A 27,854-nucleotide genomic window follows, 5' to 3' on the forward strand; every position below is an offset into this window, starting at 1 on the left:
GGTGGGACAGGGTGAGGTGGGGAGGAGGGGGAGGCAGTGGACAGGCAGGAGTGGGAGGGGCGGGGGGGGTGTCTGTGTCATGAGCCATCCTCGAGCATGACCGTAACCCAGGGCTGGGTCCGCAGAGCATCCGCGTGGGGTCCAAGCTAAGCAGCTTGTCTTGGGCCACCTGGGCTGCTGTGGCAAAAACGGCACCGTCTGGGTGGCACAAACAGAAACACATACGGCTCCCAGTTCTGGGGGCTGCAAGGGTGATGGCGTGGCCGGGTTCCCAGCAAGAGTTGTCTCACTGGTTTGCAGAATGCAGCCCTCTTGCTCGTCCTCACCTGGCAGAGAGGGAGAAAGGGGTGGGGGGGGGAGACCAGAGTGAGTGCACAAGGGGGGGGGGGGGGGGGGCCGGGGGGGGGGGGGGGGGGGGGGGGGGGGGGGACCAGAGTGAGTGCACAAACTTGGGACATGCACCTGCAGCCCACAGCAAGACCTTGTCCTTCCAGAACAGCTCTCCCTCCCCCCACCCCCTTTTCTCATTTTACATTTTCTGTCGGCTCAATTACTAGATGACCAAATCTGTTTCAGTTGTGTGTAAACTAAGCAGCAAGAAGTAGTCAGTGAGGGTGTGAGCCCGCTGTGCAAGCTCACCTTGTGTGGATTTGTGTGGCATCGCCGGTCCCCACGTGGCACTTGTCTCTGCCCTGGTTCTTGGGGGGTGTTTTTGGCCTCACTGAGTTGGTGGCAGCCTGTGAAGTGTCAGTGGGTCCTGACGTTAGAGTCGTTGGGACTTGAAATAAAAGCAACTCATTTTATTGCTTCTCTGTTTCCTTTATGGCACTGACTTAGGGGAAAATGCTTCTCATAAAAAAGGAAAGAAAATTAGCACTGCTCAGCACCAGTTAGAGTCCTGCTCCTGGGACCCTATGTATACACATATATTACTTGATTTAACTTCCCAATATCCTGCAAAATAGATGCTTTCTCTCTTTTGCCAGCTGGGGAAGCAGAAGATCGGGATGGTTAAGTGGTTGGCTCCAGGCCACCCCACAATGAAGGAGAAGTCAGGATTTGAATTCCGGTCTCGTTTTGAAGCTCTCTCCAATTTTTGCAGCGAACCCCTACCTGCAGGGAGCAAGGAGGATACTTGGATGGTTCTGTGCTCTCGTGTGTCACGAACGGAAAAGCAGATGGGTTCTGATTTTGCTTCTTCCCTGCTGTAGTGCCAAGTTTGGCTCAGGGCCATACTCTCCGTGCCCAGGGAAGGGGTTGCTTTCCTTAAAAAACTAAGTCTAGGTTAGGGCTTTTGGAATCTTTTGGAATCGTGATAGGGTTGCTGGGACTCCCAACTGCCCACGGGGCCCAAGAGATGGGCTATCTAGTGGGAAGCAAAGCCTCAGGGCACTGGAGGGGAACACAGGGCAGGATCCTCACACCAAGATGACACCCTGCTCTGGCAGTGAGTGATGAGAACCCAGAAGGTGCTCTCCAGAGCAAGCCTCCTCCACCCTGACAGTGACCTTCCTTGCAAGAGGGACACAGTCATTAGCCATCTTCGTGGAAATGCAAAAGTAAACCTTCTCAGCGTTTCCTGGAAATTTCATGTTGTTGCGTCCTGGGAAACAGTTTTGATTTTTCTGGCTTTTTGTTTGACACTAATCTTAAACAGGCACAGAGGAAAGGCAGCCCACCATGAAGTCTAGAACCCTTCTGACATTATGAGCTGCGGCCTCCAAAGGTCCTGTCCACATATCCTTGCCACAGTTTCAGAAAACACTCAGGGCATTGGAGGACATTTTCAGATGCTTTGAGCAGTTCTGTTTTCGTTTTGTTTTTCTTTTAGCCCCAGTTTAGATGCATGTTAAGCTCACTATGCCGTGGGGTGAAGACACACTGGGAAAGTGTAGAAGGGTTTTCAACTTACCCTCAGGGGCTCACTTTAATTCCTTTGTCTGTCTGTGTTTGGAGCTCTGAATGCTATTGCATAGAAAGCAGAGCAGGGGGAAATGCTCAGGCTCCCAGGTGTGCCCCGAACCTCTGAACCTGAGACATGAAACCCTGCCCTAACAGCTTTTGGTGAGAAGGCGCAGGGGCCCCAGCCTTGAACCTTTCTGAGGTAGCTGGAGCCAGGTGGGGGACCTGGCTAGGTGGGCATTGTTGTCCTAGCCAGGCTGTGGGGTGGGTGCCGGGGATACCACCATGGGGTGTGTTTAGAATCACAGAGATGGGCCATTGGTTGCAGGTCACAGCAAGCTGCCTTTTCCCTAGACACCTGGTGGCCTGGCCTGGGCTCATCAGCTTGCCAGGCCTACAGTTAGGATGAGCACTTGCTCAGGGCCTCTCCGTGGAGAATTCACCTGGTGGCCAAAGGTGGGGTTGCCCACCCCGTGGCAGGCCCTGTGCTGCTTTCTCTCCGCCTTGCCCACCGTCCGCATTGTGTCTGCATTGTGTGAGCAAATTGGAGGCCGGGCCTGGGCTCTCTGTGAGCAGGGAGCCAGGCCCTGGAATTGCTGTGGTACACAAGCTTCATCGGGCTCACGCCTGGCGTCGCTGCCCCCCCACAACCAAGGAGGCAGAAGCCGGCAGTGGGAAACCGCACACATCTCATCCATTTCCCACTGCAGCCTGTTTACCTGCCCTCTCCCCCTGCACACACACACCCCAGGGCCGGGAGGTTTCTTCCCCTTCCTCCTGGAAGGATGAGCCAGCCAGGGTGAGATTACCCCCACTTCTCTCTGCGGTCAGCCAGGCGGAGACCACCACACCCCTCCCCCCTGCCTCCCCCACTCCCCAGCCCACAGTGCATTTGCATTTCAAAGTCACACAATGCGGGCGGTCCGGGCGAGGCTGGGGGAGGCTGGGGGAGGCGGCGTGGGTGCCGAGGGAGGGTCTTCGCCCTCCCTCCTCCGGCCCGTTTCCGGAGGCTGCCACGGAGCTTTGTGGAGATGCAGGCGTCGGGGCGCTCGGCGGTGATGACATCACCGTGTCACACACACAAGACGGTCTGCGGAGGGGTTTAGGAGCAGCTCCGCTTGGACCACACCGGCGCTCACGCTCACACTCGCGCGCCCCGGGCAGAGCCGCGCGCGCCGGCCACACTCGCGCACATCTTAGGCGCGCGCCGGCCACACTCGCGCGCACACTTCCGCGGCGCTCGCTCCCCGGGCTCCGGCTCGGGCCCTCAGCCGCCGCTCCCCGCCGCCGCCGCCACGGATGCCCGCAGCTGCTCCCATCTGCAGTGCAGCAGCCCCGGCCGCCGGCCGGTCCGCCCCGGCTCCCGGCTGCAGGAACCGCGCCAGGACGCTGGCCCCGCTCGCGGCTAGTGTGCTCGCCAGGGCGCAGCGAGGATGGGAGGGTCGCAGTCCCTGCAGCCAGTCCCAGCCGGCGACCCGAACCTGGAGGCTTCCGAGGCAATGTAAGTGCTCCGCCGGGCCAGCCCGGAACCTCCCCCCGCCCCAACCTCCTCCCCGGGTGGAGGAGAAGCTGCCTGGGCTTTGTTAGTGTCGAGTCTCCTGATGCGGGGGCAGCCTGGAACCGCGGCGGGCCCAGGATTCCCGGCAGCCTTGCGCGGCTTTGCCTGGTGGCTGCTCCTTGTAGCATTTGGTGCTCCCTCTGGAATGGGCATCTGGCAGCCCCAGGATACTGCCCCACCCCCATCAAAGGGGGCGGGGGAGGAAATGACCCTCTGGCGGTCGATTTCAGTTCGGCAGCCCAGTGCATGTTCCGGGGCTCCTACCGTGGGCATCTTAACTCTGCACCCCCGGCACAGTGGTATTTCCTGCAGCGGAACGGCCGGGCCTCTTGGGAAGAGCCCCTGAGTGTGGCAGCTTGGTGGCCATGGAGACAGACCAGTTTAGGGGCAGCTGGTCGCGTGGCCGGCAGATGGTGTGGATCATGGCTAGTGGACATTCAGTCCTCTTAGCCTAGGCATCCACACTCACTCCGATGGACACTGTTGGGGCCGAGGCTGCTTGCTATTATTCGTGAAGCCAGCCCAAGCCTTGTCATTGGTCCGCTGGTGGAAGCCGGGTTTGACTGTGCATTGATTCAGGAACCGATCTTTTCTCTAAACCACAGAGCTGGTTTGCCCAGAAGTGGCCTTTATCCTGGCTGGGTGTTAGTTAGAATTGCCATTTCTGTATGGTTTGCTCCATTTCCTTCCCAGGCATGTCTGGAGGATGGGGCTTACTGAGCCAATCTGGCTGCCAGGGGCACCTTTCGGCAGCTCAGGCTCGTGTCCAGAGTGGGCCTTCCCATCCTAGCCTTAGCTACTCTGCTTTCCCAAAGGGAAGAATGTGTTTCAGAAAAGAGTATTTTGGGGAGTTTGGGGGTGGGGCAGTAGGTAAAGTGGTTGGTTGGTGAGAACCATTAATGTGTTGATTAAAAGATAAGCGGGGCTTGGTCTGCGTGTGTAGTAGGGACCGGGTGCCATGTGGGGCTTCCTCCTGGTCCCCGAGCCTGGGCTTCAGTGAGGAGCTGTCTCAGTGCAGTGATGTAATGCTAGGCTGAGCCTCATGGTTTTCCAGGCTCTCTTTAGCCATAGTTAGGAGCAGGTGTGCACCGATCATTTGTCTTCATCCTTGTAGCTTGGGAAAGCGTCATCTTACAATGGGAGGCCCATCAAGCTGGAGACTTTTTTTTTAATGCCATGAGCCCTGGACTACGCCCACCCTGTTTTTCGTCCATGTGTAGTATTGTTAGATGCGTGGAAATACAAACCACCGTGAAAGGTTCCAGCCTGGGCAGAAGAGAACAGTTTCAACCTATTTTTTTTTAAGTCTCTAAACTGGAAATCAGTGAATCGGCAGTGGGGGGAGTCACCAGCTAGCTGGTATCAGGTCTCACGCCTGTCAAAGAGCAGACGGGACTTGGAAAAGACAATGTGACCACATGTTTGGGAAAATACACTCCTCAGCCATTGGAAATTCAGCTCACCAGCCCCCAGTAGCCCCGCCCTCTTTCCTCATCGAGTTAACAAATGACCAGTACTCTGTTGGCTGAGGGCTGAGTTTGGGGGAGATTCTGTTTTAGGCAGAAGCTGCCTTTGGGTAAGGCCCCTGAGGTTCTGCCTTGTGGGGATAGTGGTGTTGTGGTGAATCTCCAGTGAGATGGGCCACATTGTGCTGGGAGCCACTTATCAATATTGTCTGTTGATTTCTTCCCAGTGCACCAGCCAGAGGCGTCTCTCCCAGAAGGGCTGCTTGTGCAACGTCTCTAAATATCAGTCTATAGGATAGTCATTCACAGATCCCACTCTCCATTCCCCTAACCTTTTTCTTTTGGCAATGAGGAGAGAGGGAATGTTCGGGGCTGGTGCCATGTCTAGCAACTGTCCTTCTCTAAAATCCCATCTCTGCTGTCTCAGTAATCAGAGCTTGTTTTTCCAGTACAGGGTCACTCATTTCCAGTCCAGAGGTTTAAAAAAATGTGTTAAGAGAACACCCCTTTTCTGTACAGGCACAAGCCTTTCACGATAGTCTGTATTTCCATGCGCCTAAAAACGTGCGTGTGTGAGTAATACAGAAGTCAGGGCAGCACCTGGTTCGAGGAGGAAAAAGGAGGTTCTGCTCTTGTGGGGGTTGCGGGGATGGAGACGGATTCGGGGTGCACACCTGCGGAGACACCATCCATGAAACCTGGAATCCAGGGGGACCATTTCTCCTTTTTTCTGTGGAAAGGTGGGCCTGAGCTGGGCCTGTGCAGAAGAGTGAAACCCAAGGACCAAGAGAGGCAAGATGATCTAGAAGTGCCTACAGGAATTTTGTTAGTTCCAGGATGTCTTTCCTTCTGATTTCAGGTTTGGGGGGGCCTTTGGGCAGCTTTTGTAGCCCCAGCTGGTGGTGTCACTCTGTACAGAGTGCAGTCTGGTAAGTGGGCAGGGGTGGGGTAGGTGAGTCCTGGGTCTCCTGCTTGGCCTGGAGGAGCAGGAAGGCCCCTGGTGCTGGGAGGCGGGGCAGGGGCTTGGAAGCTCTAGCACTTACCCTGCCTTTGCTCCTCCCAGGGTGGTCCCCAGACTGCTGCATCAGCTTCTCTCCGGGGCTTGTTACAGATGACCTCAGCGCCCCCCCCCCCCCCCCCCCCCCCCCCCCCCCCCCCGCCCCCACCAGACTAGCTGAATCCAAATCTCCACTTAGCTGGAGTTGTGTGTTTTTTTTTTAAGATTTTTTATTTATTTATTTGACAGACAGAGATCACAAGTAGTCAGAGAGGCAGGCAGAGAGAGAGAGAGAGAAAGAGAGAGAGAGAGAGAGAGAGAGAGGAGGATGCAGGCTCCCTGCTGAGCAGAGAGCCCAATGCGGCGCTCCATCCCAGGACCCTGAGATCATGACCTGAGCCGAAGGCAGAGGCTTTAACACTGAGCCACCCAGGCGCCCCAGGTTTTTTTTTTTTAAGATTTTTTTAAAAATTTATTTGACAGAGAGACAGAGATCACAAGCAGGCAGAGAGGTAGGCAGAGAGAGGGTGGGGAAGTAGGCTTCCCGCTGAGCAGAGAGCCCAATTAGGGTCTTGATCCCAGGACCCTGAGATCATGACCTGAGCCACTGAGCCACCAGGTGGCCCTAACCAGAGATTTGTAAAGATGCCAGGTGAGCTATATGTAGAAAAGGGAGTTTGAGAAGCGCCGATCTAGCTAGGCGTCTCCGTCCTGGTCCCTGAGGAACTCTGACCACTTCTGGGCTGCTTCTTTGCTGTCCGGGAAAGAAGGTCTGGTAGCAACAGTAGCCCCTGTTTCCAAACAGAACAGGAGTAGCTGGGAGAGAAGAAATCCTCTGCAGAAAACACTCCTTCCCCGCGTGGATGGCTGGACAGTGGGGGGGCGGGGTGGGGGAGGGGGCAGGGGGAGGACAGGAAGTGCTCCAGGGAGCGTGGCAGCGGCTGTGGGTCAGACTGTGTGGGTCAGACTGGCCGATCCTGCCTGTGCCTTCCCTCCCTGACAGCCCCTTGTGGCTCAGCTTCTGCTAAGTGCAGCAGCAGGAAGTACTTTACCCTTTGTGTAGTTGGAGCCCCCCCCCCCTTTCCCAGGCCTCCCGATCAGCTAGGGGAACCCATGCCGCCCATGCTCCTGTAGATCAGAGTAGGAGGGCCAGGCCAGGTGGAGAAAGGCGAGGAAGCCAGAAGCAGCCGCTTTGGTGGGGGTGGGGGGGGTGGGGAAGGTTGCACATGGTGGCAGGGACGCAGTGAAGGTTTCTCGCTCCTCTCGGACTAAGAGAACGATGTGGCCTTTGCCAGGACAGGAGAACTGGATTGGGAGCCTGGGGGAAAGTTGATGAGTTTGGGCTGGGGTTTGACAAGCAGGTGGGATGAGAACAGTGGCCAAGCCAGGGATAACTTGTGGGTGGACCTCATGGGGCGGGGGGTGGGGGTGGGGGACAGACCTGTGCACCCATCTGGGTCACAGATGAGGAAGCAGAGACTTGGGCCCTTCCTTTTCCTGTGGCTCCCGATCCTCCGTCCTCTCTTCCCAGGTGGGAGGCTGTTGAGAAGCCTGTGACCAGTTCAGCCCCACCCGCCTCCCAGGGTTTCTCAGAGGGGAGGACCCTTGTCTGTGAAGACTCAGAAGACAAGAGCACCGGGCTGTGACAAAAGTGGGGACACTATGTGCCTGGAAATTGCTGTCATTTCAGTAGCTCAGAAGGGGCCGGAGAGGGCTGTTGGAGCTCCTGATAAAGATCAGTCTTTAGGCCTCCCTGGATCTTTCTTGAGGTGACTCTTGGCAAAGTCATTTCGCTTAAATGACAGCATCCCTGCTGTGGGCTGCAGGCGGCTGTCCAGCTCCAGGAAGCGCCTTTCACTTTGTATATTAGCACTGGATGAAATTTAGTAGTTTTGTTCCCCCGACCCTGAATAAGCTGCAGAGTTCTCCGAAGGCTGGGTGTTGCCCAAGTCCTGAAGGAACCTGCTGGGGGCTCTTAGTTCATGTTGCTGGGACAAAAATACCACAGCTGGGGGCACTTCAACCCTGATGGCTCTGGGTTCTGGGGGCTTCAGGTCCCGGGAGGTCATGGTGCTGATAGATTTGGTGTCTGGTGAGGACCTTCTTCCGGATTTACATATGGTTGTGCCCTCCGTGCTTCCCTGGCCGCAGCAAAGGGAGCAGAGATTTGTGGTGGGGGAGCGAGGGGAGGAGGATAGTGGAGGAAGGAGAGGAAGTACGGGGGACAGTGGGGGCGGGGAGAGGGAGAGATCTGTGTCTTCTTTGAAGGACGCTGACACCATTCATGAGGACTCCACCCTTGTGACCTAATTACTTCCCACAGGTGCCACGTACAGATGCCAACACACTGGGGATTAGAGTTTCAACAAATGGATTATTGGGGGGGGGGGTTTGCAAAAACATTGAGTCCAATAGCAGGTGCTTTTCCTCGGCTGTCGTTCCTAGATGTGTCCAGTATGGCCCCTGTGGCCCTTTACTGCTCTCTCTGTGGGGCTTACCTGTAGGCTTTCTCTAAGGTGAGCTGACGGCCAAGAACATTCCAAGGCCCTCCAGGTAGCTGCCAGTTGCCCAGGAACGCATGCTGTCCCTTTCAGCTGGGGCACTGGGCTGGGGCGCTCACGGATGGTGGGGTGAGCAGCCAGGACGGGTGAGCATTACCTCTGGGTTGGTGGAGTCTGGGCCACTCTCCCCGCCTTGACCCTCAGCCCCCGTCCCCACGTTTCTTCCCACTGTCTGCGGCTTCTTTCTGTGGCTGTCTTTGGTTGCCTAGGAACCACTTCAGCCAGAAATGTGATTGGCTGTCCTTGCCAGATGGATTGCCTGAGCCCGGCGAGTTCCTGGGTAAGCAAAGGATGTTGAATAATTCCCTCTTCTCCCCTTAAGATTGATGGTGAGGACTTGGGCACTGCAAACAGTGGCTCCGTGAAAACCAATTGTTCGTGGACTAATGCTTGGGTTTCAGCCTGGGTGGGAGTGCTGGGGGGTGGGGCTGGCTGGCCACTAAGAGCTGACTTAGCCCTAGTTGCTCGCGCACACCCACCCTACGTGGGAAGTCGCTCAGAGGACGCTGTTTGTACTTACAGACTCAGGTTAGCCGTTGTTTCTGGAGAGCAGGTGTGTGCTGTCGGCATCACGGAACATGGAAACAGAGCTGGATGCTGCAGTGTGAAAGCCGAGAGTGAGGGGTTCTGCAGCACCCAGCCGAGCAGACTCGATGTAGCAGAAACTTTCGTGTGCTGGGTGTTTCCCATTATAGAACTTTTATATCCATGAATCCTATGAGACACGCACTTCCGCCCCCATTTTATAGGTGAGGAAACCGAGGGCTCTCTGAGGTCGGGAGAGCCGTCAGGGGCTCAGCAAACATTTTCTGTAAAGGGCTGAAGAGTAAGTACTGTAGACTTTGCAGGCCGTATGGTCTTCGTTGCAGGAACTCAGCTCTGCTGTTCAAGTGTGAAAGCAGTCACAGGCCATTAGTAAACCAGTATTCTAGGCAACCCTATTTACACAAGCAGGTGGTGGGTCGTAGTTTACAGCTGGTTGGGGTGGCGCAGGGCTCCCTGTCCCCTACCCGCATGACTGTATATGAGCTCAGGGATCCTCAAGTCTTTGGCCTGGGCCAAGCTGATGTCTCTCTCTGCTCTCCCCAAGATGTCTCATGGACTTGAGTACTATTACTTGAGTACTATTACGTACCAAGAACGCCTGGTCTATACCCTTCCCTCTTCTCTGAGCTCCGCATTTACCCAGGGGCTCATTTCATGTCTCCTCTCGGGTTTCTGATGGAGAGCTCGGGCTTTGAGTATCTAAAGCTGAACTAAAACTGATGACTTTCCTTCTCTCAAACAAAATAACCTATATATGCACCAACCCAGTCCCAGCACCCCTCCCTGTCTCAGCACACGGCTCCACAGCCAGCCAGCTGCTGCACCCAGAAACCTGGTGGTAAAGTCTGGTCTTCTCTTCCCTCTCCTTCCTTCCTCCTTAAATAGCCTGGATCATGGCCCTTCCCTGTGTCTGCTTCCCATGGCTTTCCATCTGAAGTCCTAGCTTCCCTGTGGTGGGGAGGGTGCTGCAGGACTGGCCTCCCACCTCCCCTTGCCAGCTACTCTCCACCCACACTGAGCACCTGTCAACTCTTTGAACATGCAGTGCTCAGCCACCTCAGGGCCTTTGCACGTGCTATAGCTGGTCCAGAAAGCATTCTGCGCTGTGCTGGCCGGACTGGTCCTTCTCCAGTTTCAGTCCTCCATAGCTTTTTCTGCCGTTACTCTCCAGTGCTGTCCGATAGAACCTTCTGGAATGATGGAAAAGTTCTATAATCTGCATGGCCCAGTATGACCGCCACCTAGCCACATGTGGCTATCGAGCCCTCAAAATGTGGGCAGCACCTCCAAGAAACTGGATTTTAAATTTTAATTGAAATTGCCGCATCTGGCAGGAGACAGTTTTGTTGGACACCACGGCTCTAGCCTTCTGCTGTGTGAGTTCTTTGTGATTCTCTGCCCGTTGGTAGTTATTTGCTTTGTCTCTTTCCATGGGTCTCGTCAGAATGGAAGGATCCTGAGAGCATTCTGTTTATCATGCTTGTCCCCAGTCTCTCGCACAGCGCTGAGCACAGTACATGCTCGCTAAGTGTCTCGTTGAACGCATATAGCACAGTCATAGGCACATCTGTTCCACACTGAGCCTGCGGAGGGGGACCCGCAGCGGGGACTTGGGAGGCAGCGGGAGCTTGACTGGACCTCAGGTGTTAAGGTTCTGCAGGCCCCATGTGTGGACCCACGGCCACAGGGACAACCAGTTTGGTGATTGGCCTGCCTGTCGCCACCATGTGGTGTCACAAGAGCCTGCCAGTGCCACTGGCTGAAGGACATGTGACCCTGCCTAAATGCTGTTCCCACAGTGTCCCAGGAAAGTGCACCATGGCTCAGCTGCTGGCAGGTCAGTTCCGCGACAGCTGGGGCCTCTCTCCGTCTCCCTTTCTCCCCTCTCACATGGTTTGCTCTTCTTAGAGAGCTGTGTGCTCAGCTCTGCGCTCTCTCTGGCCGTCTCTCGGTGGGTATCTCTTGCTGCCTTCATCTCTTCCACCTGAGGAAGCCTCTTGGGTGGACGAGGCAGCTCCTGCCTGAGCTCCAGAGGCTTCAGAGGAGGCTGGGGCAGCGGCGGGGGGGTGGGGGGAAAGCATGGGGGGCGACAGAGGGGGAGCGTGGAAGGCAAACTGCAGTGGATTCCTTTTGTTTCTGCGTTCTTAGCCCTTGCAAAGGAGAGCAGCTCCCGGGACCAGGAAGTTGGGTCTTCTGCACAGGGCCTGCCCCGGCTGTGCAGGAAAGTCCCTGCGGGGCTGGTGGGCTTCCCAGAGCATGTTTTGCACCTGCCAGCCCTCCTGATTGCGAAAGGTCGTTTCTGGGTTGGCCCCTTCCACGGTTTCCTCTGCTTCATCCTTAAATGGAGGCAGGAGCAGCCTCTGGCTCCGGGCAGGGGCGGGAACACTCCCCACCCTCAGTTTGCTCTGTGTCCTTGTGCAGCTGACAACCGCAGGCCAACTGTCGGGCTCAGGGTGCTCTCAGCATCCGGGATTCACTTACTCCAAGGTGTTTGCGGAGACCCAGAGTTGGGGAATTTTAGAGCTGAAACGTCAGGATCTTAGAAGTCATGGGGAGCCTGTTTTTGCCAGAACGTTGTTTCAGATCCCACAAGCCCATCATTTGTGAAACACCACTCAGGCCTTTCCGGCTGATCTTCATTCAGAGAGTCTGACAGTTATTTGAGTCTCTTCCCGTTAACTTCCGATTTGCTAAAAAATATATTTTTAGATGGACTGTATCATTTGATGAGCATGGACTCGGGCTTCCTCCCAGGGCAGTGAAGTAGCTGAGACTGCAAATTCTCTCTCCCCAGAGGAAGGCAGTGGATAGTTAATTTGGGGATAAAAATGATGGACCGTGGGCCCATGACCATGGCCTACCTTTGTGTCTTAGCTTGTGTCTTTGCCCTAAAGTGTAATTTTTTTTTCTGATTCCTTCCATCTCCTCAGGGATGCTCAAACGATCAGTTTCCAAAAAAGGTGGCTGTTTACCAGGTTCATCCTGAGTGGGACTTGGCTAACGATAGACAATTTGTTGAACTTGAAGCTTAGCATCTGTTAGAGCTCGGGCTGCTCTCTGTCTGGGCTGGGGGAGAAAACTCAGGGGAGCAGAATGTCAGAGTGAAAGTTGCCAACCCATGTGTGGCTGGCTTGCTGCAGGAGGAGCGGCGTTTCCCGAGGCTCTCCCCGGTAAGCGCCATCTCTAACGGGGATCAGGTCTGGGTCTCTGGAACTCCAGGAACAGTCTAGATCAAAGGGGCTCAACTTCTGAGAGTTGTTCCTCTTAACCATTCATCAGGGCCCTGGTGGAAGTTCATAATGGCTCATTGTTCTGCTGAGGGAGGCATGCCTGGAAGTGAGAGTATTTTCCAGGAAGAAGGCTGGAGAGGCTGGCTTTACTTTAGGGAAAACATCTGTACACATGTAGGTCATGCGTGGAATTTCCTGGCTCAGCCTTGTTCTGAGGAGGATCCTGGGACTGTGTTCCTTTCCTTTAATGCTCAGGGGAGAGAGAATGGCCCAAAGGCACACTCTGCAGGGCAGGGCTGTGGGGAAGAGGAGGTCCCCCACGGCATCAGTGTCCGAGGGACCCTGCTCTTGGGGAAGAAGGTAGAGGGGACTGGGCGTAGAGCGTGTGTGAGGCTGTGGGGCTGGAGCATAGGGCCAGTCCGGCCGCTGAGGCATGACAGCCCAAGTCTGCTGGGCATTTTGACTCCTGAACCAGTGACTGGCAAAGTTTGTAAGTGCTGGATGGGAAGTTTTGTGACCAGGAGCCTGGGATCTTGTAGGGTGTCCCTGGGCAGAGGTGTACCTAGAATGTTCCTTCCTCAGAAGGGCTTTGCCTGTGGACTTAGCCAGGCACCTTTGGTGGAAGGTGCGGAAGCAAACCGTTCAGAGTAACTTAAAGACAAGAAGGTGTGTGTCTCCTGTGACCAACATGTAGGGTTCTTCCAGGGATAGTTACCAGGACGACTTTGGAAAAAAGGACCCTGCTCCCTCCTTCCCCTCTGGAAGAAAGCTCCGAATTGCCTAAAGTGATAGGATAGGGTTGGTGGCCTTTAGGATCATTCTCTGATGTCCAACAGGGGACCTGCCCCTGAGACTACCTGGGGCAACCCCTCTGACCTGGCGCCCTAGCTGCTGGGGGAGCTGGGTGCCGCACCCCTGGTACCGTCTGCACGGACCTGGGCACATCGGGGCGGAGGGCCGAGGAAACTGGGGAGCACTGGAGTGTGTGGCTGGTCTGTGATGGATCTTGAGCTGCTCAGCTTACATCTCCTGCCGTAACTGGGATGTCGCGGGAGGCAAGCCTGCTTGGGGACAACTCAGGTGTTTTGACACCTGTAGTGAATATCTTTAGTGACCAGGCTTGAGAGACGTGACCTAAAGCCCAGGGAAGGGGAAGGGGCAAGAGGAGGAGGACAGTTATGTCCGGCTAGAAGCTTCCCGCAGTGTTTTCCTGCTGATTGTGTCTGATGCTAGAGAGAGGTGGGGACAGAGGGAAGAGGCTCCAGGTACAAAAGGACAAGGTATACTGTGGTGGAAGGTGGGGCCTGACAGTGCTGTCTGTGCAGATGAGGGAAAGTGGGACTTCGGAAATGAAGAGGTGTTCGTGCCCCAAGTCTGTCAACGTCCGATTGTTCTAGTAACAGATGGGGGAAGAGCATGTCGGAGCCAGCCCCTCTCTGGGATGTAGCTCTTAGCATCCAGCCTGACTGCACAATCCAGGGGCTGCCTGCCGACTCTGGGGCCACCTCAAGGTTGAGCTGGGGCCCTGTGGCCACCAGCCACCTGCTCCCATGCACAGGACCGTGGGCAGGGGCCTAAGCGGAGGCTGCAGCCAGCAGAGCTCTCCTGGCCTCTCTCTCCCTCCCTCAGGTAGGCCCTGAGCCCTGTCCCTTCACATGGCCTCCGTGGGCCAGGGCAGTGTTCTGTCTCCTCACTGGATGACTGTGTGACTGTGGGTCCGTGTCTGTGCCAGTGTATTGTAGTTGGACCAGAGAGCCGGGCGGCATTAAGATGGACGGGATGCCTGACGAACAGACCCACTGCTCCCAAGAAAAAATGGGGAGAACGTGCTCACCACAGACAAGCCCAGCTCCGCTGTTAGGAACAGCACAAGGTTCGACAGAGGCCACCTTGAAAAGCTAGCGGAGCGTGGCGCTGGCTCAGTGCACAGCTGTCCTGGGTTCCCGGACATGTGCACTGCCGGCCGACTCTGTGACATCCGCACGGTGGGGTTAGCACCCCCGCCCCCTCCCTGTGGCCGGGAGATTCTGCAGCTAGAGAGAGGAGGCATGGTCATGCTGGGGACGCTGGGGAGGACATGTAAATGTTTGTGAAGTATTCTGCTCGTGGGTTTTTGTTTGTTTTAATATAGCGTAATTCCTAGTGAAGTCTGGGGAAGAAAACCCTGAAATGCTGGCACATGGTGCTAAAGGATGCATTAGTGTCACTCCCTGAGAAAACCCCGTAGTGCCTGTGAAGTGGAAGAGAAGGTGCTGAACGTCAGAAACCAGCCTGCTCGGATGGGCTTTCTCCAATAATGCCCTTCCGTCCCTTGTGTTCGCTTTCCTGGCTTTACGCGGTGCCTTTCCCAATTTATGCTCAAAATAGGTTATGTTATGTTATGTCATGTTGTATCATATTATGTTATGTTATATTGTTATGCTACATTAATGTATGTTGTGTTATATTTGTAATTTCCTGAATACTGCCTTTCCGCCGTCTCCGTATGCGACTACCTCTTCTAAAACTCAGAGCTTAAATTCCTGGCATGGTGTGTGGGAAGGGAACCAGAGGTATGGGGCTGATGGGTAAAGGCTTGCCTGGAGAAACTATAAATTACCCAAATCTCAGGGGCCTTGGGAAGTATTGCCCTCATACCCAGGCGTAATATTTGATTGGTTTAAAAAAATATATATATATATATAAAATATATGTATATATAATACATATATATGTATATGTATATATAATACCAGTATGTATATATGGTATTATATAGTTAGGTTATAAGATAGAAAAATAGAAGAAGCCAAAGAGGCAGAATGATGGCTGGGCCCTTTGTACCTTGGAGGCCACTGTCATGCACAGACAAAGGAACTGGCGTGCAAGGAGCGCACAGTCGCCTGGGGGAGGCCGATGTTGTGCACCCCAAACATGCACTTGGGTGTTTTAGGCACTGGGACGGACACGTCAGCATTCAGTGGAGATCAAGTAATGGAGGGCTGCAGGGAGGAGGGGCCATCCTGCTGAACCTTCCTGAGCAGGTGTCTGCTGGGCAGGAGGGCAGCCAGGTGGAAGGAACAGCAAGAGCCGGTGCAGAGGGGCCGGGAGGGTCTTGGAGGGCTGGGTGTGGGGGACTAGAGGGAAATTGCAGGGGCCAAATCTTGGAAGGCTTCGCGAGTCGCACTAAGGAGTTTGGGCAGCAGTGGGCAGCCTTTGATGGAGGAGTCTTGTGACCAGATTTGGGTGTGTGTTCAAGGGGCAAGGGAGATAACAGCCCACCTTGATTTCTTTATTGTGTTCCTTGTCACATAAACTGTAATTCTGAGTTTCCAGATTTGCCACTGAAGATACTGGGTGGCCTTTCTTGTTTAATATAGGTCTCCTTATTCATAGACGAAAGAGCCTATCTTCCTCTTTAGAGCTGTTTGGAAATCGGCTTTCCTGAAATTCTCCCCCGAGGTCCCTCCTAGTTAATAAAGAACCTTCTAGTTTTATGCCCCCATGTAGATAACAGTTTAGTGCCTGCGAGGCTGCCCATCAGGGGGCTGTTTGGAGTAGGCGGGGCTGTGCTTCAGGGGACAAGAGGACATCTGTTCAGGGCCCACGATTCATCCTGACTGAGTGGAATATACAGCATCATTTTACTTGGATCTCATTATACGTGTAGACAGAAATAATTTTTTGGGTTTTTTTTTGTCTTTTTCCTGAGAAAATGTATGGATTTGTAGCTAGCTTCGCGGATGAGAGCTGCTAAAAGGGCTGGTCTGACCCTAGGAAGCCAGGATGTGTGTGCGATTGGCTGGAACAGGTCAGCCCACAAGGGAGGCTGCGGTGGGAACTTGAGGAATTTGGAAGGAGCCATGGTGGCTGGAGGCGAGAGGGAGAGAAAGGCAGCTGCGTGGGGGAGAAGCAGCTCTAGCCGGGTGAGGGGGCTGTGCACGGGGCCTTTTGGAAGCGATGAAAGGAGGGGAGGCTCCCAGGTGAGGTTTTTGAAGCAGGAAGGCCAATGCAACGGGGAGGGGATAAGGCCCAGGCCTGGCAGCTGTGAGGAAGCCGATGGCATTACTCTGCATCAGGAAAAAGGGATTTGGGGGACGGAGTGGAGGTGGGGCTGTCCAGGCACCAGGGTCCTGCTGGAGCGCCAGACTCTGGCTGGGCACTTGGAATTCTCCCAGGAGATGAAGGAGCAGCATCTCAGGCTTTGGGAGGGGCCCAAGCCTGGAGTTCACCCCAGGCGTACGTGTCAGTCAGCAGTGGGCGTTTTCTCTTGTGTGGGACCTGGAAAGAGCTGGAAAGCATTTGATTGATGCACAGGGAGGGCAAGGTCCGGCTCACCTCTGGTTGCCCCGCAGACGAGCCCCCGTTACCTACTCGAGCATCAAGTGTCTGTCCCTTGCTCTGCGTGATGCTGGCTCTCCTCCTCTTTCTCTTTCTCTTTCTCGGAGGCATTGCTCCCACATCCTGGGGTGAAAGTGGTGTCCAGGGGGGGAAGCGAGGATTTGCAGGGCCTCCGTCTTGAAATAGCACCTAGGGGAGTGTCTGGTTCTTCTCCTGTATCAAAGTATTTCTGCGTGTTCTCTGGTGGAAATGCTAGTTTTCCATCACTGATGTCTTTGTTGTAGGTTTTGTATTTACTTGTTTAGCGGCTCTGGGATGATTTATTTATTTTTTTTAAAGATCCTATTTATTTGAGAGAGAGAGCGTGAGCACGAACGGGGGGATGGGCAGAGGGAGAAGCAGACTCCCCGCTAAACAGGGAGTCTGATGCTCGATCCCTGGAGTCTGAGATCGTGACCTGGGCTGAAGGCAGACGCCTAACTGACTGAGCCACCCAGGCGCCCCGGGAATGATGATTTGGTTGATGGATTTCCATCATCATGTCTGATGTTGAACGGGCCAATCCGTTCAGTCCTTTGCTGACCTTGACCTCCTGAGCCAAGCAGATGAACCCCTCTGGTGTTGGCTTTTGAAGGAAGTGCAATATGGAATTGTTAAGAGTCAGAGCTTTCCCGTCTTAAGTTTGGACAACATTTGTCAGATTCTCCATTCATACCAGAGCACGTGTGCTATCACCTCCTTCCGCTTGCGCGAGCCAAAATCCGTGATTCTTTCTTTCTCTTACTTCTAATGCTTGGCCTGTCGGCATGTCCTGTGACAAATAAAGAAGAGATAAGCCCCTAATTATTTGCTTCAACTTTCATTAAGATTCCAGCTGAAACCAGAAGCATGACTTTTAAAATAGTAGGACCCTTGAGATAATGGAAAACTTGGAGCCTTTGATGCAAGAGATTTGAGAAGACAAAGCACAAAGGTCTGCCCTTGTCCTAAAAATAAGGGGGAGGGCTGGGGCTTGTCGGTAAGTCGGAGGGCTTGAAGGCATGAGGACTGGAAATAATTGTCAGGTGGCCGTTGTCAGATTTCTACCTTACTCTGCTCCTTTTATGGTCCAACTGAGTAGTATGGTGGCAGGGAGGTCAGCTCTGAGAGTCTATTTTAACTCAATTGGGTTATTGTCACAAAACCCTTAACCTTGGGACAGTTTGCCCCTTTGCTGTGGGAAATCGTATCTTTCACTGGAGCTTTGTTCTATGTAATTGAAATCTGAGGTTGCTTCTCAGCCCAGTCATAGTCAAACTACTGATTACGGCTTTGATACTTTTGTTATTAAATCGACCGCTGTTAAGAGATGATTCAGGGTCCCCTGAAGTCCAGAAAAACTATCTTCTTTCTTTTTTTTCTTTATTTTTTTTCAAGATTTTATTTATTTATTTGAGAAAGAGAGAGCTGAAGCAAGTGCCCAAGCAAGAGGGGGGGGAAGAGGGAGAAGCAGACTCCCCGCTGAGCAGGGAGGCCCATGTGGGGGCCCCATCCCTGGACTCTGAGATCATGACCTGAGCCGATGGCGGACACTTAACTGACTGAGCCACCCAGGCACCCTAAGAAAAGCTATCTTCTTTCTGGTATCCGTTACAGTGACAGAAGAAGGAAATGCTTATTTTAGCCAAAACTTTTTGAAAGCACATTTGGGATCTCAGCTTTTTCCTTAACCTTCCATGGGAGTCTCGAGTCTGACTACTCATCTTTGCAGCTGTTTCTCCCTCTGTCCTTCCCCCTTGCTTGTCTAGTGCAAGGCCCCACCTTCTGTCCCTGGACTCCTGTCTCCCCGCAGCCGATGTGATGTGCTGTCCCCCTCCCCCACTGCTGCCTTGCTGCCTTGCTGCCCTTGTCAGAGCAGTCATGGTGGCCTTGAAGACCATATGTAGGGGGAGTTCTTCCCCATGTGAAGCCCTCCCCAGGCTCTCCAGCTCCTCAGGGCAGACTTCCTCCTCCTGGCCCTCTTCTCTTCCCCAGCGGTTGGGGGTGCCATAACTCAGCCTGCCCTTTGCAACTGGCAAGCTCTTTCCCACCTCAGGACTTTTCATCTTGTGGTTCTCTCTGCCTGGAACCTTCTTTCCCCAGCCCTGGGATGACTGGCTCCTCCTTCCCTCATCATGTCTGTCTTCATGTCTGTCTTCCTTTCAAGGAATGCAAGAGAGAGAAAGACTCCCCAGTGCACCCCAGAACCCAAAACACTCCTTCTCCTTTGCTGGTTACAATTTCTGTCAGACTGGCTGTGAATTAATTCAGTAAATATTCGAGTGGATTTATTGCTTGATTTTACAATTCCTCGCCCACAGCCATTTTACCAGGCTGTGTGTGTGAGTGTGAGAGAGAGAGAGAGAGAGAGAGAGAGAGATCTTGGGAGGGGAGCGGAGGGTGTGTGGGAAGAGCAAGAAAATCACATTCTTTTCTCATTGCTCTGGAAATTCACCGATCATTGGTATAGCTGTCCCCTGACTACATGCGGCTTAAAAGACAATAGGACTTGGCTCTGGGTTTCTCTGATTATGTTCAGGCGAAGGATATGGTACTCCTGGCTGTAGAATTCTGACATGGTAAGGACTGGAGAGAGTAAACGCCTTCTGTGTGCCCGGCATGGTCTGAGTGCAGACTCCCTTCTCAGAACGACCTCATGCCATCGGTGGCAGGTGCCACCTCACGGATGAGGAAAAGGGCCCAGGTAAGGTGTGTTAGGAACCTGTCCGAAATCGCTCCCCTCCCCGGTGGAGGAGCACGAATTTTGGAGCCAGGTCTGTAAGCGCTCCTGTTTATATTTTGTGAATATTGTGCTGGTTTCCTTCTACGAAATTATCCGAATCAGGTCATTCTGATAGTATACATGAAGAACATGATTTCATTCAGACATTATCTATTCCGAATTTTTAAAAAAGATTTTATTTATTTATTTCGAGGGGGTGGGGAGGAACAGAGGAAGAAGGAAAGAGAAAGAATCCCAAGCAGGCTCCGCACTGAGCACGGAGGGAGCCCGACGGAGGGAGCCCGACGGAGGGAGCCCGACGGGGGGCTCGATCCCAGGACCCTAAGGTCCTGACCTGAGCTAAAATCAAGAGTCTGATGATTAACCAGCGGTGCCACCCAGGCGCCCCTCTGTTCAGAATTTTTTTAATAAGTGGGTCAAAGACTGCGTGATGCTGCTGCATTATGTATGAGAGAACGGCGTGGAAATATTCTGAAGCAGTCAGTGCCTTCAGGAAATGCGTGTTTTCAAGGCGTTGAACAATACTTATTCTCTGCAACAGGCAGGCTGTTTACAAGTCCTTCTTTTCTTTTTGGTCCTGTAAAGAGATTGGAAAGAAAGGGACAGATTTAAGTGCTGCTCCTTTATCACACAAAAGCCTGTTTGCAGACACTGGTAGAAAAATGAGCTTTTAAAATTTTCTAAATGCCAGACTTTTTACCAAAGTATTCTAGCTCACATCCAGGTTTGTTCCATTTTTGTTTCTGGGTGCAACGTCATGGTCGTGGTTGAGACACCCAGTGCATCCCACATCGCCATTTACTTAGCACAGCTGGGAAGGAACTTTTACGAAGTTTGTCTTGATGCTTCACGAGGGGCTGCTGGGGGAGGTGTTGGCCGAGTGTCACCTCTGGGCAATGGCGGGAGAATTACTGATGTGCAGATAAATGAAATAAAACAACTAAACCCACTCTGGGTTCACTTCTTTCAGTCAGCAAAGCTTCAGGGTCTCGATCAAGGTCAGCCTTCTCAGCGGGAGGGCGTGATGCTCTCATCTGTAGTCACAGCTGCTTGGATCGTGCAGGGAGCTCACGATGCTTTCTGGGCCGCTGAGGTTTTAGCAAACTGGGTGAAATCTACCTGTAAGGTATGTACCCTTGACCCTCAAACCCCACAGGTTTGTGCGACACAACTCCACTTTTGTATGGTTTTTTTGGTGGCTGTTCAGTACTATCAGTATACTTTCTCTTCCTTACGATTTTCTCAATACTTTCTTGTCTCTGGCTTACCTTCTTGTGCAAATACAGTATAAAATACATGTAACATAGAACATATGTGATGATCAGCTCTTTATGTTACCAGTAAGGCTCCCGATCAACAGTAGGCTACTACTAGTCAAGTTTTTGGAGAGTCAAAAGTTATACTTGGATTCTGACAGCTCATGGGGCGTTGGTGCCCCAACCCCTGTGTGGTTCATGGGTCAGATCTGTATGTTAAAAGCAATGGCCTCAGCGTGACTCAGTAATGAGTGTACACTGAACATTAGGAAGGGGTGAGTATGGGGCAGATAATGTCCAATGCAGTAAAAGCCCTCAAATCCTTTCTCTGTTGCTATTATTAATAATAATTTACAAAGCTTTGAAGGACCACTCTAAAGGCAGAATTATAAGTGATGAATTATAAAGTCAAAACACATGAGCTTTAATTATCGGTAGAAAGGGCAGAATTCAGGTTAGCAGGGACAGCCTCCAAATGTGCTTTTCCCCTTTTGACCAAAGATCAGTGTGGGGTGGTGGTGGTAGGGGATGCAGATGCCCAGCGGGGGTGGGAGGGCACGTGCACACACGCACACATGCACACACACACTCACACTCACACTCACACTCACACAGGGGCAAGGGAGGGCAGAGGAGAGGGAGACAAGTACTGAGACACGCTCTAGGACAGATAGAAACCGAACCCAATTCAGAGCCTCAGACAGAGTCGCACAGAGATAGACATGGAGACGGATAGACAGACACTTAGGTGAGGGTGCTTTGGACATAAAGAACTTGGGGGCCCAGAAGGCTAAGGCCGGACCGCCCGTGCTCTGCTGAGCGGACGGCATCTGCTCTGAGCTTAGCACTTGAGTCTCCTTTGACCCCGTGATGATATCTCTCTTTGTCCAAGATGCGAATCAGTGAGGGTAACAGGATCAGCAGCTGACCTGACCCTCCTGCAGAAGGCACTTGGCTAACTCCAGGCGTGTGGTTAGCCTACAGCCTCCCCTGTCACCCGAGGTAGGTTCCAGGAACCTCCAGAGGTTATATTCGGGAGGGCAGAGCTGGGGCCCCTTGGGCACCCAAGTGGTGGTTGAATGAGGGGACGGGTTAAGGTGAGGCTGAGGGGCAGAGGGCAGGGGAGACCGGCTGGCCTGGCCGGCTGTCCCCATGGGGCAGTCGCGGATCCAGATGCGGAAACCCCGTTGTTTGGTCCATCACCCTGGAGCTGAGGATGCCCTGGAAACCGATGGCGCCCAAATGTGCTGGAGACTGATTCACACCCTCCAGCCTGCCAATGTGCATGAGCCCCTGGGATGTAGAGGAAACCCACTGGTTTGGGACAGGGAGCACAAGACCTGTGCTTCGTCTCGGTTCTGCCCCTGCAGGGCTCTGGGCCCCTCAGCGAGCCACTGGGCCCCTCGGCTCTGGATTGTCACCCTCAGGCCCCAGGAGGACTGGAGCTTCTTGAGAGCAGGGAGCTGGTGTGTCTGACATGGCCGCCCCAGTGCCCGGCTCGGAACAGGTGACCAGCCCGACTGAAACTGTGGAATAATGTCCACATGCCTTGCCTGTTGGAGGGTTAGAGGGAGGAGAGGTGAGGGAACTGAGGAACAAACCGTGACGTGGGCTGAGGCGTGCGGTCCTTGCTTGAGGCCCCCATCTTAGAATCCAGGCACTGCCCAGGAAGGCACCCCGAAATCAGAGCGATGCTTGTGGCGTGTGCAGGGTGAGCTCACGAAGCAGGATGGGTGCTTCCTGCCGGCTGCGGGAGCACCTGAAGGGGCAGGTCCTGGGCGGGCATGTCTGTCCTAGGCTGTGCGCGGAGGAAGGCTAGGTTCTGGCTGTTGCCCTTTCCCCAAACTCCTGGTCAGCTCCTTCCCTTACAACATGTCGCCCTGGACATAATCCAGCAAATCAGACCCAGCCAAGCTCCATTCCTTGCATCCTGGACCCATGGGCTTTGGGAGAGCATGCTGAGCGGATCTGGGAAGGCTACTGGCGTCCCCAGCATTGTGGCTGGGCTCTGCCCCCTTCAGGCCAGCATCCCATACCATGCCAGCATGCACTTGTGCTCGGATACTCCTTTCAGATTACAGAAACCACACATGTGTTGCCTGTGTGTACGTCTATTTCTGTCTCCACACAGGTATATGTGTGTTATGTAAATATGCGTGGGTGTTCATGTATATTTGCATATATATTTAATTGTTGTGTCCCAAATAAACTCGCACTATCCTGACTATACACGTGAACCCACCACGCCCACGTCAGCCACGTGGGTGCTGGGGGGGGCTCTGGTACCTGCGGGGTGCTGGGGACACCCTAGGGGTTCACCAGGCATTACTGTTCTTTCCGAGTTCCTGCATCGTCTTTGATGGCCCTTCTGTCTCACAGATCACTCAGGCTTCATGGATGCTATCTACGCATCTGTCTTCCCTGCCCCTTCTGATTTGTTTTGGTTTCAGAAATGAGGTATGAGACTGTCTTGGTCTGCGGAGGATGGGATGACAAAAGTGCCATAAACGGGGCGGCTTCAACAACAGACATTTATTCCGTGCAGTTCTGGAGGCTGGGGAATCCACGGTCTAGGTACTAACGGATTGGGTGTCTGGTGCGGGCCTGACTCCTTGGTCGTAGACGGTCGTGTTCTCCCTGTGTCCTCACGTGGAAGAGGGGCAAGGCTCTTCCCTGGGGTTTGTTTTATAAGGGGCGCTCATACCCTTCATGGGGCCCGAGCAGCTTCGAATCACGTTCATCACATTGGGAGTGAGATTTCAGTGTGAATGTGGGGAAAACACACACACACACACACACACACACAGTCCGTAACACAAACCCATTAGAACAGCATATAAAAGGAGGATAAGTGTGTTTTCAGACAAGACCAGAAGAGCTTTTCATTGAGGAAGGTGCAGGGTCTTCAGCACATGTGGTTGAACAGAGACATTTCTGTGTCTCCCTGACTGCTGGTGGTGTCGTAGCTGCGTGGGAGACTGCTTCTTAGCCGTCTGACCGGGCAGGGTGCTCTGGGGTTCTCTCTAGAGAATAAAGAGAAGGACCCTTAACGACAGTCTGTTGGAAGCTCCTTCTTAGGTCTTTCTCAGTTCTGTGTGTCCCATTCTTTTCTTGCTAGTGTCTATAAATCTCTTTTTTCCAGTTGGGTTTTTAAGAATCTGAGTTTAAAGATTTCAGCTTAAGTTACCCAAGCAAGGAGTTTAGCTACAAAGATGAGATTTTGGCGATATCGTTGCAGAAGGCAAGGGCATTAAAGGGCAGTCGAGGCCTGCCTTCCTTTCTTTCTTTCTTTCTTTCTTTCTTTCTTTCTTTCTTTCTTTTTCTTTCTTTCTCTCTCTCTCTCTTTCTTTCTTTCTTTCTTTCTTTCTTTCTCCTGAGACTTGATTGGCATTCTGGCATTTCTCCAGGGTCCAGTTACAAACAGGTAGAATCAGGAGCCCAGGGCTGCTGGCTCGGCCTCCATCCGATGTGGCCTGCACTAAGGCACTCAGCCCTTGGAGCGTCTGCTCTGCTAAGTGCCTGGTGTTGTTGCAGAGACGTCAATCTCAAAACAAAGCATGTGTAGGGGTGTTTCTCTGGGCACATGTGTACACACCGGTGCAACCCACACCAAAGCCTCCTCCGTTCTAGAAACCCTCCCCTGAACCTGGGGTGTATGGGTGGTGTGCACTTGGAGGGAAAGATGAAGTCAAGGTCAGTGTGACCCTGAGAGTCCCTTTGCCTGGCAGGAAAGCCATCCCACATAGTGTGTAGGCTCCAGATTCTCCTTCATGCCCAGATCAGTAGCTGTGACTAAATAAAAAGGAAGGCTTAGCTTGCTAGGAAGTTCCCCCAATTTCTTTCTTTTTTTTTTTTTTTAAAGATTTTTATTTATTTATTTGTCAGAAAGAGAGAGCGCGAGAGTGAGCACAAGCAGATAGAGTGGCAGGCAGAGGCAGAGGGAGAAGCAGGCTCCCCGCTGAGCAAGGAGCCCGATGTGGGACTCGATCCCAGGACGCTGGGATCATGACCTGAGCCGAAGGCAGCGGCTTAACCCACTGAGCCACCCAGGCGTCCCAGTTCCCCCAATTTCTAAGGGCTGGAGGCCAAGGGCAGAATCAGAGCTGCAGTAATACGGGGAAAGGATAATCCTTACAGTTATTTTTCCCACTTAGGTTGGACAAACCGTCCAAGGGCCCAGGTGGTCAAGTGACCGGCCTGTGTTCATCCAGGTATAGGGAGCGATGTAGCTGGCAGGAATTTCAGCCTGGAAAACTCTAGCAACCTGGCTCGCCAGAACTAGCTCTGTATTTGTGGGAAGACGGCACCTGACCGTGGCCTCCTCGGTCACCTCACAGCCCAAGAAGGGTCTTACGCTTGGTTGTGTTGAGATAATGTTCCCCCTTGACCTGAACGTCGAGGAGGATCCTGCAGAGCGGATTCCTTTTCTGTTCGCACGACGGGCACAGGACAGTGATGGACTCTCTTCGGTCAGCCGAAAACATTGCCTGTCTGTCAGGATGTTTTCGGCAGGAGGGGAGCGTGTGTGGGTGCGCGCGCGGGAGTACGCGCACATGTGGTGACAGAGACAGCATTTCTTGTCAGGGCTGCCTGGAGGGGAAAATTTTGATGAATCGAATTTAGTGCAAAGCAGTTTCAAAAATACCCTCTCACGTACAAACCCATCAGATCCTTACATGCGGAGAGGAAGGAGCTGGTCTGATCTGCCGAGAGCTCCGTTTTGTTTCTGGAAGGTCTCCCTCTCTTCAGCGATGGCAGGCGTTCTCTTGGCCTGGAGGATCTGAGCCTCCTCTCGACAGCGGGCTCTGGGCCAGCACTGTGACTTCTCTCTGGGTTTGGTCTCAAAGGGAGGGAGGCCAGAGGGACGCCTGTACTCTTGCTCGGGAGTAGGGCGTATGTCACGGAAAGTGGGTCTCCTGAGGGCCTGCCTGTGGCCTTTCACTCTTGGTGGGCAGGTGGTTGCAAAACTTCAGTCCCCAGGCTCCCTTTCACTAGAATCCTGAGAAATTGCTATAGAAATAGACGACTTTCTACATAGTAACTTCCCTTCGGCCATGCTCTAGAAGGATCTATTTCTTATGTCTGGGTGCCTCAGGCAGTTGAACGTCCAACTCTTGGTTTCAGCTCAGGTCATGATCTGGGGGTCGTGGGATCAGGCCCCACATGGGGCTTCCACGCCCAGCATGGAGTCATCCCTCTCCCTTCTCCTCTACCCCTCCCCCAGCTCCTACTCTCTCTCTCTCTCTCTTTCTCTTTCTCCCTTGCTCTAAAATAAATAAATAGATAAAATCCTTAAAGAAAAAAGAAGAATGAACTCTTTCTTGGTAATCAGATAGCACGTAGGTACAGGTAACTTTAGGTTTTCAGGGGGTGGGGCACTGCGGCTAGGAGGTGGGGGTTGCCTTCTTATGTGCAGGCAGCGTTTAATGAAGGCAGGCTGGTTCCATGGAAGGCCCAGCTAAAGCTCGGCCCAAACGGGCTGGTTTCCTTGGGAAGTCACTGCAGCTCTCCTGGCCTCAGTTTCCTTTCCTATTTAAAAGGACGTGGTGAGCATGTCGGAATAGGACATTTTCTTCCATCTTCAGAGTTGGAAGATTCATTCTACAGTGTCTGAGATTTCTTTTCCCGAGCCCTTGAATTACTTCCTATGAAACTTGAGCAAAACGTAACTGTTTAATGGTAAGCTGAAAAACTACGTTTACAGCGTCTCTTTAGTAAGAGATGCCCAGGTTTGGGGGCACGTGGCTGACTCCGTCAGTAGAGCGTGTGACTCTTGATGGGGAGGTTGTGAGTTTGAACCCCATGTTGAAACCCACATTGGGTGTAGGGATTGTAAATAAACTTAAAAAGAAAAAGAGGGCCTCCCGGGTGGCTCAGTTGTTAAACGTCTGCCTTCAGCTCAGGTATGATCCCAGTTGGGATCGAGCCCCGCATTGGGCTCCCTGCTCAGCAGGGAGCCTGCTGTCCCTCTCCCACTCCCCCTGCTTGTGTTCCCTCTCTCGCTGTGTTTCTCTCTGTCAAATAAATAAATAAAATCTTGAAAAAAAGAGATAATCATATTTTATTTATACATGTATACATCACACATACTTTAGTGTATATGTGATTTTATTATACTAACTTTATCATTTATTATGCTAACTTATATTACATTAATGTATTCTTTGGTGGGTGCTGATCTTGTTTTGTTGTTATAGTTCATAGAAGGAAAACCTGAAAATATTGAAAGTTAAGCAAAAAGATAGGGCAACAGGCCCTAGGGAGTTCTACATTTTGCCAGCTGGCTCACTTTGGGGACAGTTTCCACATAGTGCTCTATTTTAATACAGTGCGTCATCTGTGGAGGGACTGATTTCTTCATTGTGTGCTCAGTGGGAGCTCAGAACTATCTAGAGATTCTCTGAAATCTGAAAAAATATTTGAAAAAATACTCTTAAAACTTTGCTAACATACAGCTGGGAGCTTGGCATGTTTGGTTTTGGTGGCTAGCACAGTCTCTCTGTCCTTGGGGTTACACGTTTCTGTCTTTCCTTCCCGTCCGTGCACACCACACTGCGTGGGGTTGGATATCATCAGCATATTGCCTTGTGGGGATGGATGAACTTGGTTTTGTACAGCTAGGTAGCTACTCAGCCCTGTCTGCCTTATTCAAGAAGATCCTGCGTTCATAGGACAAGCTGTGAAAAAACAGGTGCGTTTGCAGCAGTCATCAGTCTGTGTCAGGACTGCCTGGTCACGTGCAGCCCAGGAGCCATTAGCAGGTCTGATGCTGCGATTGGCATCCCCGACCCCTGGTGTCAGGTTTTCAAGTTTGTCAAGACAGCTTTATTATTCCCAGTGATAGACTTTGTCGTAAGAATATATTATCAATTGAGCTTATAAAATAAATGAAATACTGCTTTGCTCCGCACAGGGGATCCATTTGGAAGAAGAGTTCTGCTGTTGAGAATGTTTGGAAACCACCAAGACAGTGAAAAGAGCAGATCTTATGGGCATACAGTTCTAGATTTGAGCCCATCTGCCATTGCTTGCTAACTAGATGGCCAAGGGCAAAGTAATTTGCTTCCTTAAGCCTTAGTGATGCCGTCTGTAAAGTGGGCCTGCTCTCTAGCAGGCGGGCTGGTTTTGAAGATGAGATGCAAATGGGCCTCGCCCAGTGCCTGACATGTAACAGAAAGTTGAGCATATGATAACCATTATAAAGCTGTTCATGCTGGGACCATATTTCATACGTGGTCATTATGAGCTAGCTTTTGA

At 52.7% G+C, this 27,854-nt stretch overlaps 1 protein-coding gene across 3 annotated transcripts in view; it reads left to right on the forward strand.

Annotated features, from left to right (window-relative positions):
• Window positions 1-3,335: 3,335 nt before the first annotated feature.
• Window positions 3,336-27,854, forward strand: part of LOC111144810 (transforming acidic coiled-coil-containing protein 2-like) — a 73,049-nt gene continuing 48,530 nt past the window's right edge. For all 3 annotated transcript variants that reach the window (XM_022499297.1, XM_022499295.1, XM_022499296.1), the window contains exon 1: window positions 3,336-3,403. In XM_022499297.1, the coding sequence (XP_022355005.1) occupies window positions 3,336-3,403 (68 nt within the window). The remainder of the gene's footprint in view (window positions 3,404-27,854) is intronic.

This window comes from Enhydra lutris, unplaced genomic scaffold (genome assembly GCF_002288905.1).
Source record: "Enhydra lutris kenyoni isolate GAN:26980312 unplaced genomic scaffold, ASM228890v2 scaffoldscaffold12, whole genome shotgun sequence".
NCBI classification, from domain to species: domain Eukaryota; kingdom Metazoa; phylum Chordata; class Mammalia; order Carnivora; family Mustelidae; genus Enhydra; species Enhydra lutris.